At 39.2% G+C, this 19,979-nt stretch overlaps 1 protein-coding gene across 39 annotated transcripts in view; it reads right to left on the bottom strand.

Annotated features, from left to right (window-relative positions):
* PBRM1 (polybromo 1) overlaps positions 1 to 19,979 on the bottom strand; it is a 108,718-nt gene that overhangs the window by 35,351 nt on the left and 53,388 nt on the right. For 29 of the 39 annotated variants that reach the window (XM_070776530.1, XM_070776533.1, XM_070776519.1 and 26 more), the window contains 5 exons: positions 18,902 to 19,178; positions 14,532 to 14,637; positions 10,349 to 10,991; positions 6,244 to 6,455; positions 856 to 1,041 (listed from right to left, as the gene is read on the bottom strand). In XM_070776530.1, coding sequence (XP_070632631.1) covers positions 856 to 1,041; positions 6,244 to 6,455; positions 10,349 to 10,991; positions 14,532 to 14,637; positions 18,902 to 19,178 — 1,424 coding nt within the window. The remainder of the gene's footprint in view (positions 1 to 855; positions 1,042 to 6,243; positions 6,456 to 10,348; positions 10,992 to 14,531; positions 14,638 to 18,901; positions 19,179 to 19,979) is intronic. The other 10 variants (XM_070776522.1, XM_070776548.1, XM_070776527.1 and 7 more) reach the window with 1 other exon arrangement.

The following is a 19,979-nucleotide window of genomic DNA, read 5'->3' as shown; positions in this document are numbered from 1 at the left end:
TTGTAAAATGAGCAAATACTCCATCCAATCTGCCGTGGGCTGAACCGAGCAATGTGCTTTTAGGCCATGGTTCCTTAACAGAATTATCTTAGACGAAATAATACTAAAAATACTAAAGTGAAATCACACCTAAAAATGCTACTTTCCCCCTTATGGTAAAAGAAGTAAAATAAATAGAACAAGGAACGGGATGGGACCTACTCTACTCTGCTGGGTCAGGACACAGCTAAAGCTGTGTGCTTTAATAAGGATGTAAGACATACTAAAGGGCATATGTAGCACTTGGGTTCAAGAATACAAAGGTAAATACCTTTGTATTTATGATGTATTTATGAAAGAACTGGATTGTCTGGATCACACTTCTGCTTGGTTTTGGCTTCATTAACTCCTATTCATTCTCTGTTTCAAGATAAAGCCAACTGTTCTAGGAAGCCTTTTTGAAATCAAATTCGAAGCCAAATTCTAAGCCACATGTCTCTCTATAACAATTTCTTCTTTATTTGTGACTTTTACCAGAGTGGTTTTGCCAGGGACAAAACACAGACCTTTTGTTCTGATTCTCGGCCATCCTACAGGGTTTGGCTCCCGGATTTTTTTAATAAGTATCAGTTGAATGAATGAATCTCATCTAGACTTCAAGAAGTTGCGTCTCTTTTGACTCAGCTATGCCACTGCCCAACAGAGCTCGATCCTATATTCCTCATATAGTGGGTATTGAATTGTACTTATTAAGAGTGTAAAACAACTACTGTGGAAAGGCATAAAGATGTCTGAGTTACAATTTCCTTCCCTGAGAAACAAGGAGTAAGATAATCACATCTCACCAATTTGCTCCCCAATTTAAAATGAACTTACCAGCAGAATCTTCCCACAGTCTCTCAATACAGACGATATGCGGTTGTAGATTGACCTCTGAGGGCTCCACATAGACGTAATCTCCAACATGGTACATGCTGTTCTTAAAGCTGCAGTCCTGGCTGTATGTGCGATGTAAGCCTGAGAGGCCTGCAGCTCCTGAGGAATCTTCACTCTTTTCAGCTTCTTAGGTGAAAAAGAGAAAAATGTTCTCATGAAAGGGATGTGGCAATCAGATGCAGGATTAAAACTACACTTACTAATACATTTAATTCTTTTCCAGATACTCCAAGGCAGGATTCAGGACAAATAGTATGATATACACATTCCTAACAGTCTCTACTCAAAATTGTCTTTTAAAATTACAACCAACTGCCATTAATTTAAATAAATACATAAAGTATCTACAGAATAAAAATAATCACCATAATAATATATGCTCACTGTAGTCATTTTGGATGATACAGAAAGGTATAAAGAAGAAAAGAAGCCACTCATAAATCATGTGATCCTAGAGATAATCTTGTATGTACTTTCTTGCCATCTTAATACCTCTGAAATTTCTTTCTTCTGACTATTATTACATGGTTATGTCACAATGAATGGAATCTTAGAACTAACGAGACATGTATTTCATACAACATACTGTAAACTATATATGAAAAGTATTAGTCACTCAGTCGTGACGGACTCTTTACGACCCCATGGACTGTAGCCTGCCAGTCTCCTCTGTCCGTGGAATTGTCCAGGCAAGAATATTGGAGTGGGTTGCCATTTCCTTCTCCAGGGATCAAACCTGTGCCTCCTGCAATGCAGGCAGATTCTTTACTGTCTGAGCTATCAGAGAAGCCCAGAAACTGTATCTTTATACACTTAATATCATAAAAATTTCCTCTGAGATCAAATGCTTTTCAAGAAGATTTTTAGTTTTGCTAAAGAATATTTTTTAATGGCTTCCATATCACAAGCTGGAATCAAGATTTCCAGGAGAAATATCAACAACCTCAGATATGCAGACGATACCACTCTAATGGCAGAAAGCCAAGAGGAACTGAAGATCATCTTGATGAGGATGAAAGACAGGAGTCAAATAGTGGGCTTAAAGGTCACCATTCAAAAAACTAAGATCATGGCATCTGGTCCCATCACTCATGGCAAATAGATGGGAAAAAAGTGGTAGCAGTGACAGATTTTATTTTCCTGGGCTCGAAAATCACCATGGATGATGGCAGTCATGAAATTAAAAGACGCTTAATCCTTGGAAGGAAAGCTAAAACAAACCTAAACAGTGTATTAAAAACCAAAGATGTCACTTTGCCAACAAAGACCTGTTATAGTCGAAGCTATGGTTTATCCAGTAGTCATGTATAGATGTCAAAGTTGGACCATAAAGAAAGCTGAGTGCTGAAGAACTAATGTCTTCAAACTGTGGTGCTGGAGAAGAGTCTTGAGAGTCCTTTGGACTGGAAGGAGATCAACCAAACAATGCTAAAGGAAATCAACCCTAAATATTAATTGAAAGGACTGATGCTGAAGCTCCAATACTTTGGCCATCTGATGCAAAGATCTAACAATGGAAAGGACTCTGATGCTGGGAAGGACTGAAGGCAAAAAGAGGAAGAGGGTGGCAGAGGATGAGATGGTTAGATAGCATCATCAACTCAATGGACATGAATCTGAGCAAACTCTGGGAGATAGTAAAGAACAGGGAAACCTAGCATGCTATACAGTCCACGGGGTCACAAAGAGTCGGACATGACTTAGCAACTAAACAACATGTAAGCCATCATTTACAAACACCATAGTTTTTTCTTTAGTAAAAAGCTTTGCCGTTTCTTTGATTACTTCATTCGGATAATTTTTCATAAACAGAAGATCTGGAAATAAGCACATTAAATGTTTTTAAATGCATGTTCCAAATTGACCCCCAAAGTCTATACCAATCTAAATCCATCACTATTTGGCTACAAGGGAGTGGGGGTCTGTTTCTCCATTCACTCTCTAACACTGGTATTATACATTTTTAAAAGAGTTTTGACAATTTTGGCGGAAAATGTTGTCTAGTAGTTGATTAATCAAATGAATCCTTGTGACATATGCAGTAGATTCACAAGGTTCTTGAGAATTTTATGCCAGCAGAAATGCTGCCCTGAAAGGGACAGAAAGGGTACAAAATGAAAGGCTGGTGACCCCCCAAACTCCAGAGACAGGAAACAGGCTGACAAAACAACTCAGGTACAAACATGTGCTGCCTCTCATGAGAAAAGATGATTCGGGGTAAAGTGTGGAGCCACAGAGAACTAGTTCCAGGCCTTGAAGCCTAGTATTTTCTCCTGCAGCCTTCACTTCTTCTGTTTCCGCTAAGGTTCTTTTTTTTGTTTTGTTCTTTATCTTAACATCTTAGAGAGATTTCACTTAAATATTTGGTCCATTTAAATAAATATCTGCTTCTATTTAAAATGTTAAAACACTTAAAAAGCTGACTGGAAGCTCTCCAGCATACACAGGCCAGCATACACAGAGCTGGGTGAATGATGGATTTCACTGAGGACCAGATGTTATCTTTAGTTTTCCCCCACTGCCTGCTGCATTTTTCAAGAGAAAAATTCTCCCTGTCCCAAGATTAAAAGCTATTCTAGGACATCAGAAGTTTAGAAGGTCAGGGGTCTCACTATTTAGTATAAATCCTTTCCTAACTCCCCTCTTCAGAACCATACCCCAACCCTTAGGTCAGCCTGGTATCCCTGAGTCTGGACACTTCAGGGATGAACAGTCAGAGGAAGGGTGGGGAGGTAATCTAGAGGTTCAACTCCTTTAGACTTTCAACTCAACTTTTTGCTTCCAGTCTTGCATGCACCTTCATTTTTCAGGTGTACAGGGCATTCTAATGCTTGCGCCTTTCTCAACAGGAAATGGCCTAAGGTCTTTATCCAACGGTAGCCTTGAAGCCAGCATTAGCTATCAATTTTTCTAGCTTCTAAATTTTAACTGCCATCATCTTCTCTTCCACTATTTCCTTCGCTTTTTTTGAGGGGAGTGAATGATTTTGTGCTTGTTTTAAAAGCCCCCTTTCGTCATTTGAATCGTTTTGGAAGGAGCAATGGTATCTGCATACCATCTGCCCACGTTTATGTAGTCTTATTTTGCTTACTGAGCCAAGTAGGAATAGTTAGTTCTGGCATTTAATATAAAAAAACAGGGTGTGTGACATCTTGTTTCCTTCAATTTCCACTGATTATTAAGAAATCTACTCCGTGACTTAAAGACAGAGAAGGCTGACTGATATACAACCACCATTCTTTTCAGCATTTTGCCATCTTTCAATACTCATAAATAACTAGTTACAACAACCTTCAGAGTACTCTGCTTCTAAGCTTTTCCTACTCCATCCTTCCAGTGCTGACCTCACATTCTACGGCAAAGTACCACTTCCTACCTACCTCCAGTCTCATGCTGGGGAAAGAGTCTCTGAATTAGTGCAAAAGGTGAGTAATTACTGACAGGGATGCTCTGGCAGCCTCAGAAAGCAGTCCTTTGCAGCAGTCCTCCTTTGCTCTCATCAGCAAAGGCTCCCAGGCTCAGAAGACAGGTACCACATTGAAAAAAGAAATGCAAGTCCCCGTCCCTGGGATTCTCCAGGCAAGAACAGTGGAGTGGGTTGCCATTTCCTTCTCCAGTGCATGAAAGTGAAAAGTGAAAGTGAAGTCGCTCAGTCATGTCCGACTTTTAGCGACCCCATGGACTGCAGCCTACAAGGCTCCTCCGTCCATGGGATTTTCCAGGCAAGAGTACTGGAGTGGAGTGCCATTGCCTTCTCTGCATTGGAGGCTACAATATATGAATTTTGGTGGGGGACATAATATTCAGTCTATGACAGCCTAATCTTAATAAGTCATACTTTTGCCAATTTTTGGTTTAGCCTGTCATTTGCTGAGAAAGGCCCATCAAGATTCTAATAACTGAAATGTTTCCCTTTTCAGTTCTGTCAGCTTTTGCTTCATGTACTTTGCAGCCCCACTGTTAGGTACATTTTGTTTGCTGCTTAGTTTCTAAGTCGTGTCTGGCTCTTCTGCGACCCCATGGACTGCAGCCTGCCAGGTTCCTCTGTCCATGGGATTTCCCAGGCAAGAATACTGGAGTGGGTTGCCATTTTCTCCTCCATAGGTACATATACATTTATAAGTATTATATGTTTTTGACCCTTTTAACATTTTAAAATGTCCCTCTTCATCTCTAGTAATATTTCTTAAAGTTTATTTGTCTGATTAATATAGCCACTCCAAGTCATTATGGTTACTATTTGCATGGTGTATCTTTCCCCTTCACCTCATCAGCTTCTCGCAACTCCTCTACACACGGGCAGCTTTCCAGTTAACCAAGAATGTGTGAAGAGCTTATGTTAGTCCTTCTACAATAATTTTCAGGATATTCCTCAACGTCAACTGTTACCTGGGGCAAGCAAAGCTGCAAGTTTACTCAGTTCATTTCTGCATCAACTGCTTTTGTTGATGGTCAAGACATAAAACCACCCCCTCTTCCAGTCCAACACACACCCACACACACCCATGCACTCTCTCTCTCTCTCATCATCATCAATGAGCACATTCCCTATGGCAAAAAGCTGCTGGTTTCTACTGGCAGGTAGCCCTATGCTGGTAAATTCAGTCCTCACCAACCGGGTTCCTTTCTCTTCTCTTTTGCATATGCCACTGCTTATGAGAATTTGCTTAAATCAACTTATTTTGCTCCCTTTCCTGAGGAAAAAATTCTAAGGAACAGACTTGATGCCAAAGATAAATATGACTCTTGGAAAAGTTACCCATTCTAGGTATTTTATATGAACTCTTTTTTCAGGAATGATTAACTTTCTAATAAAAGTTCCTACTTTCAAATATTTCTAAGCTCTGGCAAGTGACTCAAGGTAACATTTTTAGGTTGATACAATTAAAATAAAAATTTCCTCCTCCTTAAGTGGTTCAACCAAAGTATCTACTTGTCTTGAGTCCATATAAGGACAGCTATGCTGTTGAACAATAGGGCAGAAACTTTATGCACTCACTGCTGAGAATGCTTTTGAGCCTCAGCTGGGCCCCTTAGGTTTTTATTTACTAGCAGTATTAAGAGGTATTAAGCTGCCACGTTTGTGAATTAACTGACTCTGTTCTGGAAATACTAAGAGTAAGAGCTGTGTCACAGGCAACTTACAATCTTTCCCAGTCTGACGACTAAGCTGATACTGACAGAAACATTTCCAGCTTACCATGTCCATTTGTTAAGAGCCAACACCCTGAGTCTTCATTTATACAAAGAGAGGTCTACTCTACAGCAAGACCACCTAGGATAGAGTATAATGTTCCTTCACATTTAACAAAATGAAAAGAAACTAACCTCTTTTTTCTTCTTCTCGTTTTAGTTTATCTTCCTCTATTTCTTTTGGCAGTTTTTCCTTCTTTTCTTTCTCCACATCATTATGCAAATGTTTTGTGGTATAGCTGAGTGCTGGTGAAAGAAGGATCTCTCCATTTTTGCAGAGTTCATCACGAATTTTAATAAAAAACTGCTGAAGTTCTACCGCATCCTCATATATTTCAGAATCTGTCCTATAACAGCATCAAGAACATTCATTGACAATATGCTTCTTTCAAACACCCTGATCATATGTTAAGCATTCTATGAAATGCTTCTTTACTGTATTCATTGATATAGTGATAACTTCTGAGCAGTTCTAATATGGGTATCTCCTTAAAATTTGTTCAATTTTACCTCAGTGAGCCTCCTGCCCACCAGTTCCCATTTCTTTAAGGCTCACTCCCTGTATAGCTCATGTAAAATCATCCAGCTTCCTGGGGGAGAAACGTGGTACATTCACTACTAAGTTTGGCAACAGAAGAGGGATGCCAGAACCAAGGACTATACTAAGGCTTCATACCGCATCTAACACTTACCTGAATCTAATCTTGGGATTAATTCTAACTTTCTTTTAGTTAAGGGATCAACACACTAGATAAAATATTAACAGAAGATTTAGCCTTTTTTGGGGGGGGGGGGGATCTATATCATGGTTGTCTAGGCTGCTGCTGCTGCTGCTAAGTCACTTCAGTCATGTCCGACTCTGTGTGACCCCATAGACGTTAGCCCACCAGGCTCTCCTGCCCCTGGGATTCTCCAGGCAAGAACACTGGAGTGGGTATCTAGGCTGCTAGGACTCAGTAAATATTTGAACCTAAATTGCAAAGTCCTGAGAGTATCATAAAATGGGTGTAGGCCTCAGAGTTAGTGTTCATTTTAGTTCCCGAGAAATACCTACATAATTCTGAGGAACCAGCAAAGGCAACACAGTGAAAGATAGAAAAAAAAAAAATCATCTGTGTCATACTGAAAACTTTTAAGAGATTCTCCCCATTTATAAAATTAGACGATTGGGCAAAATGAACTTCATAATTTAGACTCAAAGAAATTTTATTACTATTTGTCATCCACTGTGTTGGTCTGAGGAAGGCCTAAAGATAATTCTATTAACTACTAGGAATATCAGGGCTTGAAAAATTATTCACAAGGATAACCAGAGACAAAGACTTAGCAGCAGTCATGGAGGCATTCTGGCCAGGGCAGTGTGGATGCTGCAGCCAAGCCCAGTCAGCTGCTTGCTGACACCGACCATTAGAGCATCTTACTCCAGAATGCTGACCACAAGCACAGGCGACCTGGCAACCTAAAACACTGCCAATAACGACCCAGATGGGTGTTTCTAGGAAGATTCTAAAATCTTTTCGGGTTACAGAAATGCTAACACTTGTAGGAAAGCAATAAAACTAAAACGGGCCAAGGGAAGAAACTTCAACGACACTATTCTGATGCCTATTTTCTGAATAGAGACTTCTGAAGGCTGTTCACTTGAAATTAATTTTATAAGAGCTTATAATTACAAGTATAAAATTAAAACTGAAAATGCACTTTTGATAATCCATGCTACTTTCAAAGGGCAGATTTATAATTCCATCATGCACTCAGAACACTATAAAAACTACAAATCGTGTTAATTTTAAAATTACAAATTGTTTACTTCTGGGTTTTTCATTTAGTACTTTTGGATCTTGACTGATCTTGGGTAACTTAAACTGCAGAAAGTGAAACCTCAGACAAAGAAGGGAATACTGTAAAGTTACGCTGGACTCTACTCCAGTACTCTTGCCTGGAAAATCCCATGGATGGAGGAGCCTGGTGGGCTGCAATCCATGGGGTCGCTAAGAGTCAGACACGACTGAGCGACTTCACTTTCACTTTTATGCATTGGAGAAGGAAATGGCAACCCACTCCACTGTTCTTGCCTGGAGAATCCCAGGGACGGGGGAGCCTGGTGAGCTGCCGTCTATGGGGTCACACAGAGTCGGACACGACTGAAGTGACTTAGCAGCAGCAGCTACCTCCTAGGCCTCAACAGCAAAAGCTAATCAGGTCAATAATGGGAGAACGAAAAGAGTTTATTTCTTACAGATACAAATCTGCTTAGTTCCTAAACTAATCATGTCATCTATACAAGGAACAAAGCTGCTAATAATCTAAGAAAGAAAGAAAGTGAAGTTGCTCAGTCATGTCTGACTCTCTGCGACTCCATGAAGTATAGCCTGCCAGGCTCCTCGTCCATGGAATTTTCCAGGCAAGGGATAATGGAGTGGGTTGCCATTTCCTTCTCCAGGGGATCTTTCCAACCCAGAGATTGAACCCAGGTCTCCTGTACTGCAGGCAGACTCTTTACCATATGAGCCACGAGGGAAGCCTAATAATAATCTAAGAGACAAATGTATTGTGGAAGACGCATTCATAGAACTAAGCCCACGAAGTAATGGGGGTAGGGTATGGGGTAGGGAGAAGAGGAGTGACTTTAGATTTAAGGACTATTTAAGTAAACTGAGAACAAGAATAGAACTCTAAACTCCATGAGGGAAGGGTTTGTCTGTTTTGTCCACTGGTATATTCCATGTATCCAGAACATGCTCGTAACTGGTAGCCATTTAATAAATATTTTTAGGATAAATGAAAACTAAGAAATAAATGAATGCAGATTCTGACTGCAAGATGCACTCCCCTTCCGGCTTTATTTCTTCACTGTTGAAGAATAAGGACCATATCTTAAACATGTCTCTCAGAGGCCTCTCCAACCTGACCCTAACTCTACCTATCCTGTGAACACACCGTATTCATTTCCTAATCTTATGCCTTTACTCACACCACTTACCTGATGTGAATCCCACCCATTTCCCCATTCTTCCCTGACATCTCATGCTCTTTAGAACCCTAAAGAAGTTTATTACTCCACCATCTTACTAAATACCAAGTCCTTAAATGTTATCTCATGCTGGGAACGATTGCTCCCTAAGCACAGGTGCTTTTCCAACTGTCAGACTTTAAGCTCTCAGAGCACAGAGCTCAAGTCTTACCATCCCTGGCTATACTGCTTGACTGGCCGCCTGGTGACTGGCTCAGCAGCAGCTCCCTGCAGTGAGGAACAAGATGAGTCGCCGCATTTACTAGTTGTGTGACTATGGCAAGTTACTTCTCTCTGTCGTGCACGTCTTCATATACAAATTGGAAGATTATCCCTTACCTATGATGGCTACAGTAAGGGTTAGAGATCGTCTACATGGTACTTTAGAAAGGGCAAGCGCTCAATAGGAACAGCAAATATTACTTTTCACTTTTCTTTCAAGATCCAGAGCAAACCCAGGCTTCATAGAGTCCCTGGCTGGAATTACCCCATGCCCACTGACTAAAGGTCTAGCAATCAGCATAACAGATAATAAGCTCTAGGAAGGTAGGGTGTGTATTCTTAACTCTTTTATTCTCCCCAAGTGATCCCAAGAGCACCGAGAAGACCCACCATGATTGCAGAACTGAAACTATTTCCACAGCTGAGTATATGCTATTTTTGTGTGGCAAATATACAGCACAGATCAAAATTAGAAGGGGATTTAAGTTTGACGGAAATTTAAATTTGACTGCCTCTTCTTTTTATAACATTTAATGTCTGCAGAATGAACTTAAAAGTGACAAATCTGAAACTAAAAAGAAGCCCTTTGAGGAGTCTGAAATGGCAATCAAATTTAAATCAGTGTAAGCTCAGATCAATATTTTAGAGCTACTTTACTTAAAGCACACTTGCACTGAACTCAAACTTGAAAAGAAAATCCTATTATTATTTCTAATTAAAAGCATTCCATCCTTTTAAAATACATGTTCTATGAAAGGCTGTATTTTAAGTTTATCCTTTCAACATATCCTCAATTTTGTCTCTCATTTCTTCCCCTCATTGACCCAATTCAGTAGTGTGTCTTCTCTCCCCCAGAACATTCTTACTCTCTATACATTCTAATTAAAATTCAAAATAGCACGCCACCAACTGTACGCTGAAATAGCACATCAAAGCAAATTCTTTCCTCTATTTTACACCTTCTGTGTCACACCTTCTCAAAAAGAAATGACTTTGAAAACATACCGATTCATCCTTCTTGCCCTCTCCAATACTTCAAACATATGCTCTTGAAATAAATCAAGCCGTCGGTAGCGGTTATTTTCAACATTCTTCCTAATTATGTCAAAAGTAAGAGGAGGTTTGTTTGGAAAGCTGGGATCCACAGCAGGAATTTCTGCTAAGGAATCACTGTAGCATCTTCCTTCATCATCCTGATGACTCATGACTGACACAAAAAGATTATGGATAAGCTCCTGAATCAGCAAGGTTACATTTGGGACATGCGAGTCCTCATCTCCTTCTAAGTCTCTCCGAGTTTCAAGCAGCACTTTGTGTAGGACAAGGGCATCTTTGTAGATCAAAGACTCGGGCTCATTGTATGTACAGGCATTGTTAAACATCATGACGAAGTCCTCAACCATGGAGTCTATATCTTGGTATTTGTTGGCCATCATGTGACTTCGAATTTTTTCCATGTCCATGGGCTTTTTAATGGTCAAATAGTAGTCAGGCAGCTCGGATCTGGAGGGAAGCCTCAGAAATATGGCACTGAGGCGGCGACCCCTCTTATCAGTATAGTTCTTTACAGCTTCATAGACTTCATTTAGTTTCTGCTGCATTGGAGTCATGTATTTTGATTTTTTAGGAGAAATACCACTCTTCCTACCTAAAGAAAAAGACTTAATGTTAAATGAATAAAATAAAATAAATGAACCTAAATTTGTATAAAGTTGGTAGCATAACCCAAGGAAGGAATTATTTCAAGTGATGTATAAAACACAGTAATTAGCATTTTTCTAGTGAAATATATCCCATCAACAAAGAAAGAACTAGAAAAACAAACTATTTTCAGTACTCATATTTTTGGCGGAAGAGAAAGTACTGTTATGTTGAGATAGTTGTAAATAAGGCAGAATAAAGGAAATGAGCAGTTTTGTGACAGTCTAATTCCATCTCCTATGGTATCCTTGAGAACTGAGATTTTCATCAAGGAAAAAAAAGAGATAAAGACATTAAAACAGAGGACAATGAATAAAAACTTTGTGCCTGGAATCTCAATTGAGAGGATCGATATGAATTTATGGTGCATTTTCTCTTTAAATATAAAATACAAAATTTCTTAGCTCTGTCCACTGAAAATTCTAGAAACAGTGACCAACCTAGTTGCAGTATACCCCGAAATAATTCTGACTATATTTTTAGAATACTGATTTCAAAAACTAATGTTATTAGCTCTTTTGCAAATGGTTGATTCCTAGTCTACACAAGATCAGTTTGCTGTATCTTGAGACGCTAGACAGTAAGAGTCTATCAACGACTTCTTACTATGGCCAGCTCAAAAGACCACAGCAGCCAACCTGGGACAACATTAAATATCAACAAGAACCATAATTGCAATGGGTTAAAACTCAGGAATATGTTTACATCTAGTAGTCCTTAATGATAAAAACAAACAATGGGGTAGATATTGCAGGATTTTAGTAAGCCAATGCATTATCTTGTCTGTATTTCATTACTTTGAAAACTGGTAAATGAAAAGGGAAATCTAGCTTTTATCCTTTCAAAAACCAAAACAATACATACAAACAAAAAAACCATCCACTGGGTAACCAAATACGGATGAGGCAGCTTTTCTACATAGAAGTATTCCAGTTAGTAACCGAACAAGCAGTGATAAAATTAAACTAGTACTACTTTACATCTCTTCAATCAATTTATGTAGCAAGCATCAATAGCTATTACCATAATTTAAAGAAACAACCAGATATTACATGCCACCTGACGGAAGACTATATTACCTCTTACGTCAGTTTCTGTGCCAAAGTGAGGGGAGAATCAAATTTAAAATCTAGGTCTGATCAACTACCAATTTATAGGAAATACAAAGGAACACGTGAATACTGCAGCAAAGGGATACAATTACCAAAACCTAGACTGTGGGAAACTACAGTACAAACCCAATTTCTTCAACAAACTGCAAGACAAAAAGGAAAAGATGGAGAACTCACAGACTAAGAGAACTATCAATCAAATGCAACATGTGGACCTTACTCAACAAGTTGAAACTGCATCTAATCAAGCCATTGAAGTTAATGTCCATTTGAAAGAAATAAGGAAAAAGTTAACTGATATCCTAAGGAGGACTGTACAAGGAAGTGACCAGGTTTCTAGAGTCAACAGCAGGAGGATGAAAAAAAGGAGGAGGACTGCTCTGAATTATGAGTTTAAGTAAAACAATCAAATGCAATACACAGAACTTAACTAGATCCTGCCTGGAAGAAACCAATTGTAAAAATATATTTGTGAGACAATCAGTAAAATTTGAAAATTTATCAGGTATTAGAGGAAACCAAGAAATTCCTAATTTTGTAATGTGTGACAATGATGTCATGATTATTTAAGAAACTATCTGCATATTTTAAAGATGCATACTGAACTATGTAGAAATAAAATGACATGACTGGATGTGTCTTATAATTCAGAATAAAGAAAAAAGAAGGGCAAAAGGGAATACAGGAAGTAAGTATGGTACAATCTTGATAAATGCTGAGTAATAGGTATAGAGAGTGATTCATTGTACTATTCTTTACATCTGTGTATGCTGCTGGCGCTAAGTCGCTTCAGTCATGTCCAACTCTGTGCGACGACATGGACTGCATGGCTTCTCCGTCCCTGGGATTCTCCAGGCAAGAACACTGGAGTGGGTTGCCATTTCCTTCTCCAATGCATGAAAGTGGAAAGTGAAAGTGAAGTCGCTCAGTCGTGTCTGACTCTTAGCGACCCCATGGACTGCAGCCTACCAGGCTCCTCCATCCATGGGATTTTCCGGGCAACAGTACTGGAGTGGGGTGCCATTGCCTTGAGTTTTTCATAATATAACATTGAGAAATGAAAAGAAAATTAACATTGCACGGTAAAATCTCCTCTCCCTGAACTTTAAAAAATATATATACATGCATTTATATATATTTAGTTCTATATTTACTATTAACTAAACAGTAACTAATACAGTTACTATTAAAGTATCTGTCATTAGTTTCTTAACTTATATAGTTAATTTTAGTTTTAAAAGATATTATGTCCCTATAAATTAGGAGACTTTCATTCTTGCAAGTGAAAAATTAGAAGGTTTTCATTTCTGTATGCTTTTATAATTACATGAAAAAATAAATAAGTAGCTTAACAAAAAGGAATGATCACTTAAGCAATAAATCATACCCCAAACTACTGCAAATTCAGTTTAGTCATTCCATGTAAAGAAATTAAAGTTTGTTCTTTCCATTTTAGCAAATACGGCTCTAAAGAATATTTGACACCACCATCATTTGCTTGGTATTTATTTATATATTTTAAATAAGGCAGACACCTGTTCTTTAGCCCAATGGTACTAATTATTTTTGCTTTCTTTCTTCTCTTTACAGTTTGCTTTTTTTTGGATGTGGACCATCTTTAAAGCTTTTACAGAATTTGTTGCAATACTACTTCTGTTTTATGGGGTTTTTTTTTGTTTTTGTTTTTTTTGGCTGCTTGGGGGTCCCAGCTCTTCAACCAGGATCAAACCCTAACCCCTGCACTGGAAGGCAAAGTCCTAACCAATAGACTGCCAGTGAAGTCCCTCTCACGGTTTTTAACATAACAACCATTCACAGCCCACACTCAACAGACAGCTGAGTTAACTTACAGTACAGTAACTAGACATCTCTAACCTCTCAAATTCTGTCTAGGAGGGACTCACTTTTAATTCCAGTAACTTAGCAAACAGACCGAAAAACAGGAAGAAAATTAAAACCTGCTCCTATACTTTTTCCAGGCATCACATGTAGAAAAAGTATCTATTCTCACTATTTAACATTTATAAAATGTCCACCGCATTCAAAAAAAGTAAACAAAACCTTTTGACGTAATATTCTTCTATTCCTCATGCGCTTTTATGTTTACTTAAAATACAGAAGAGAGTACTTGAGAGAAACCAAGAAACTCTGTGCTGGAGTGCAAATTCAATTATATTCACCAATTAATGAAATATTTCAGTAAATCAGGAAACAGCAACCCACTCCAGTATTCTTGCGTGGAGAATCTCATGGACAGAGGAGCCTGGCAGGCTACAGTCCATGGGGTCACAACAGTCAGACACAACTTAGCAACTAAACCAACCAACCCATACTTGACAGACTGAACTGAACCACGAAGTGTGAGGCTGCCTTACTCAGCTTGAGTTTGGGAGATGCCATGTCATCATCATCAGGCAGTGGGCCCAGCTCTTTCCTTTTATCCTTGAGTAACTTCTCCAGGATGTGTGCATCGTTGTACACCTATATTCAATTACAAATATAATTAAAATTATTTTCTAAGAAGCTTTCTATTAAAGTATAATATGTATCCATAAAGAAGTTTTAAAACACAGGTTAGGACAGTTGAGAACTAAAGAAATAAAGCCTGAGACCACAACAGAGCAACAAATCACATCTCTGTGGGGTGGGTCTTGGTTCATTGTTTAAAGCTTTCCAGTATTTCTAACGTGCACCCATGCCAGCTGAAGTTTGAGAACTACTGTAGTAGAATCACTACAAGTTTCTGCAGAAGTTCTGAAACATATTTACATGTGCTGTTTCTTCATAAATCTCTCTTACACTGGACCCTCTAGGTAGCAGACTGAGCTCAATGGAAAGTAAAAATACATGATAGCTGGAGAAAAACATCTCAAATATTATTAAAAGAGATTTAATATCAGTGTGCATTCATAGCCTGGAATCTGATTTGTGAAAAGCAATAATCTCTGCTTAGTCTCTCTCTCTCTCTCTCTCTCTCTCTCTCTGAAGACTGAGCCAAGGGTGATAATATATAGCCATGGACAAAGTTACTCACCCAATGGCTTGGCCCCCACAGTTGCCTCCTCCCACCCCAGTCCAAAGGCTCTCCTCCCTGAATACCACCAGAGCAGAGGGACTGAGGGAATAAATGACCTCTCTTCTTTGGCAACCTCTCCTAAGGGTGGCTTTTTTCTCCACTGGTGGCAGACAAGTGGCACATTACCCAATGACACTGAGGACAGTATAAACCCCTATCACAGAAGAGAACCACTTCTCTGATTACAAGCATCCTCAGCACCTACTTTATTTTATATTCAAATGCAATAACATAAGAATGGAAATATAAATGATTTGAAAATGTACTTTCATTTCTGGGAAACTTAGAGTAGACAGAGAAAACTCAGAAAGGATCTATGGACCCCCAAACCATGTTCACTGCAGCATGTTTACAATGGCCAAGATACGGAAACAACCTAAGTGTTCACGAAAGAGTGACTGGATAAAGAAAATGTCACAGACAGGAATATCATTCAGCCATAAAAAGAATGAAATCCTGCCATTTGCGACAAGATGAAAGACAAATCCTAAAGGCATTATGCTAAATGAAATAAGGTGAGACAGAGAAATACAAATACTATATGATCTCACCTCTAAGGAAACTAAAATACCATTCCTCGGCCCCCCAAAAATCTCAAGCTCATAGATACAGAGAATAGACTGGTGGCTGCCAGAGGACAGGCAAGATGAGTAAAGGGGTCAAAAGGCACAAACTCCAGTTATAAAGTAAGTAAGCCATGGGGACGCAATGTTCAGCATGGCAGCCATACTTAGTAACACCGTACTGTATATTTGCAAGATGCTAAGACAGTAGATCTTCCGAGAAGGCAATGGCACCCCACTCCAGTACTCTTGCCTGGAAAGTCCCATGGACGGAGGGGCCTGTTGGGTTGCAGTCCATGGGGTTGCTAAGAGTCGGACACGACTGAGGGACTTCACTTTCACTTTTCACTTTCATGCATTGGAGAAGGAAATGGCAACCCACTCCAGTGTTCTTGCCTGGAGAATCCCAGGAACGGGGGAGCCTAGTGGGCTGCCGTCTATGGGGTCGCACAGAGTTGGGACACGACTGAAGCGACTTAGCAGCAGCCAAGACAGTAGATCTTACAAGTTCTCATCACAAGAAAAAAATTGTTAACTGCATATGGTGATGGATGTTAACTAGACTTAATGTGATCATTTTCTAATATATACAAATATTCAATCACTATGTTGTACCCCTGAAACGCATGTCACTTATACTTCAATTTATTAATAAAAAATAAAGTAGATAACAGATACTGAGTAGAAAATATATGAAAGGAAGACTATATCATAGCTTTACTGATGAAGAACTGAAAATCAAGATGCTTCCTAACAAAATCAATTATATAAAGGTGTATTATTGAAAATATCCTAATATTTAGATTACTCTTGTTGTTTTTCAGGTGCTTATTTGTGTCCAACTCTTTAGTGACCCCATGGACTGCAGCACACCAGGTTTCCCTGTCTTTCACCATCTCCCAGAGTTTGCTCAAACTCATGTCCATTGAGTTGGTGATGCCATCCAACCATCTCATCCTCTGTCGTCCCCTTTTCCTCCTGCCTTCAATCTTTCCCATCACTAGGGTCTTTTCTAATGAGTCAGTTCTTCCCATCAGGTGGCCAAAGTACTGCAGCTTCAGCTTCAGCATCAGTCCTTCCAATGAATGCCTAGGATTGATTTCTTTTAGGATTGATTGGTTTGATCTCTTCACATCCAAGGGACTCTCAAGAGTCTTCTCCAACACCACAGTTCAAAAGCATCAATTCTTTGGCACTCAGCTTTCTTTATGGTCCAATTCTCACATTTTTACATGACTACTAGAAAAATCACAGCTTTGACTATACAGACCTTTGTCAGCAAAGTAATGTGTCTGCTTTTTAATATGCTGTATAGGTTGGTCATAGCTTTTCTTCCAAGGAGCAAGCATCTTTCAATTTCACGGCTGCAGTCACCACCTGCAGTGATTTTGGAGCCCAAGAAAATAAAGTCTGCCACTGTTTCCATTGTTTCCCCATCTATCTGCCATGAAGTGAGGGGACCAGATGCCAGGATCTTCGTTTTTTGAATGGTGAGTTTTAAGCCAGTTTTTTCACTCTCTTCTTTCACCTTTATCTAGAGGCTCTTTGGTTCCTTTTCACTTTCTGCCGTAAGGGTGGTAATCATCTACACATCTGAGGTTACTAATATTTCTCCTGGCAATCTGGATTCTAGCTTCTGCTTCATCCAGCCCAACATTTCACATGATGTACTCTGAACATAAGTTATTATAAAAGGTGACAATATACAGCCTTGATGCACTCCTTTCCCAATATGGAACCAGTCTGTTGTTCCATGTTTGGTTCTAACTGTTGCTTTTGACCTGAATACAGGTTTCTCAGGAGGCAGCTAAGGCGGTCTGGTATTCCCATCTCTTTAGGAATTTTCCAGTCTATTGTGATCCACACAGTGAAAGGCTTCAGTGTAGTCAATGAAGCAGAAGATGTTTTTCTGGAATTCTCTTGCTTTTTCTATAATCCAATGGATGTAGGCAATTTGATCTCTGGTTCCTCTGCCTTTTCTAAATCCAGCTTGAGTATCTGGAAGTTCTCGGTTCATGTACTATTGAAGCCTGGCTTGGAGAATTTTGAGCATTACTTTGCAAGCGTGTGAGATGAGTGCAATTGTGTGGTAGTCTGAACATTCTTTGGGATTGCCTTTCTTTGGGATTGGAATGAAAACTGACCTTTTCCAGTCCTATGGCCACTGCTGAGTTTCCAAATTTGCTGGCATATGGAGTGTAGCACTTTTAATAGCATTATCTTTTAGGATTTGAAATAGCTCAATTGGAATTCCATCACCTCCATTATCTTTGTTTGTAGTGATGCTTCCTAAGGCCCACTTGACTTCACACTCCAGGATGTCTGGCTCTAGGTGAGTGATCACACCATCGTGGTTATCTGGGTCATGAAGACCTCTTTTGTACAGTTCTTCTGTGTATTCTTGCCATCTCTTCTTAATATCTTCTGCTTCTGTTAGGTCTACATCGTCTTTTATTGTGCCCATCCTTGCACAAAATATTCCCTTGGTATCTCTCATTTTCTTGAAGAGATCTCTAGTCTTTCCCATTCTATTTATCTAATTATATCATTTTATGGACTATCCCTAGAGCAGTATGGCAACTGAGGATAGCAGTAACAATAATGATGAAAGATTTTCATGTCCTTGGCTTTCATTTGAGTGTTTGAATACCAGGCGCTATGTAACATTTTCTGTCAACATGAGCTCATTCTAATCCCACAACAACCTTAATGCAAGTACTATTATTAACCCCATTTTACACATGAGGCTCAGAAAAGATGAGTTACTTACACAGGGATTAGCAAGATAGGACTCAAATCTAAGATGTCAGATTATAGCTGACAGTTTGAATCCATGGAATCCGTGGATTCAGACAGTCAACTGTAATGACATTTCAAACAAGAGACTTGAGACTCTATGGATTTTGGTGCTGCAGGGGTCCGGGAAGCCCTGGAACCAATCCCCTCCCACAAGGCAATGAGGGGTAACTGTACAGGGTATAAAGTTTTAACCTTTACAATGTCCTGCCTCTAATTTTAAACAATTAAGGAAAGACAAAATATTAAGCTAGTCATTGAGAAGAATCATTGCAGTTGGGCGTCTGTCAGGATCCCCACGTGCCCTTACCTGGGAGCCCTCCTCGTTGTAGTGCCTGGCATTCCGGAACATCAGCTTCATGTCCTCTATCATTCCCTCCTCCCCCGCATATTTGTCATTGCGGATGTTATGCTCAATTATTTTCAAGTCCATTGGCTCCAAGATGATTTTATAATAATCAGGATAGTCCTTTTTGGATGGTTTAACCATAAATAGATCACAAAGTCTTCTGCCTGAGCCTGGCTCACGAGCTTCGAGAACAACATTGAATAAGATTTTCATTCGCTGCTTTCTTATGTTCTTTTTACTGTTGGAAGTGAGAAAGGGGAAAAATGAGAACGGGTGTAGTTTTCTTGATAGAAGAATGAATATGAAATAAAACAAATTAATCTTGTGGATAGGTGCTTCATAATGATTATAATTTATTTATTATATATGGCACAAACACAGTAAACATGCTGGAAGCTATAAGCAAATATTAGGAAATTTTCCAAAATAGTTAAAACACAGTGACTCTGGCAGGAGTACCTAAGAACACCAGACAAACCTGTTTAGAATATTTATGAAATGCAATGCTTGAAAAAAGTATTATCTAACACCAAAGAAAATGAAATTCTATTATCAATTTTTTGAAGAACAGAGCTAAAGTGGAATAAAACTGCTGATTCCCTACTGTTACTAACAGTTCTCCCTTAAACACACACACACACACACACACAAAGAGAAGTGTTCCATCTCCTAAGACAATCACTCCTGAACACCTGTATTTCCTGGTTACCAGAAAAAAAGGGATGCTGTCTGACAGACTAGTATCTCTATAGTGTGTACAAATGTCTCAGGCATTTCTCCTATCATGGTCAGTTCCTTCTCCCTCCCTCATTATTCCACAATCCCAGCCTTGCTTAAAGAATAAATGGTCTGTGGTTCACCTAAGCTCCCGAGTAAATTTTCATCCTTGAGTATGAATCCCTGTCTTGTCCAAATTCCCCCAGTGAGATGTTATGCTAGGAAACAGATGTCCTAGTAATATAGGACAAAGTACAAGGGGCTACAGATTAGAACCTGAGTTACAAAAAGGCGTAAGAGAACATATGGGCTAGCCTCCTAA

The sequence above is a fragment of the Bos indicus genome, chromosome 22 (assembly GCF_029378745.1).
Source record: "Bos indicus isolate NIAB-ARS_2022 breed Sahiwal x Tharparkar chromosome 22, NIAB-ARS_B.indTharparkar_mat_pri_1.0, whole genome shotgun sequence".
Lineage (NCBI taxonomy): Eukaryota > Metazoa > Chordata > Mammalia > Artiodactyla > Bovidae > Bos > Bos indicus.
The sequence above is the reverse complement of the archived record's forward strand: the minus strand, read 5'-3'. Positions and strand labels throughout refer to the sequence as shown.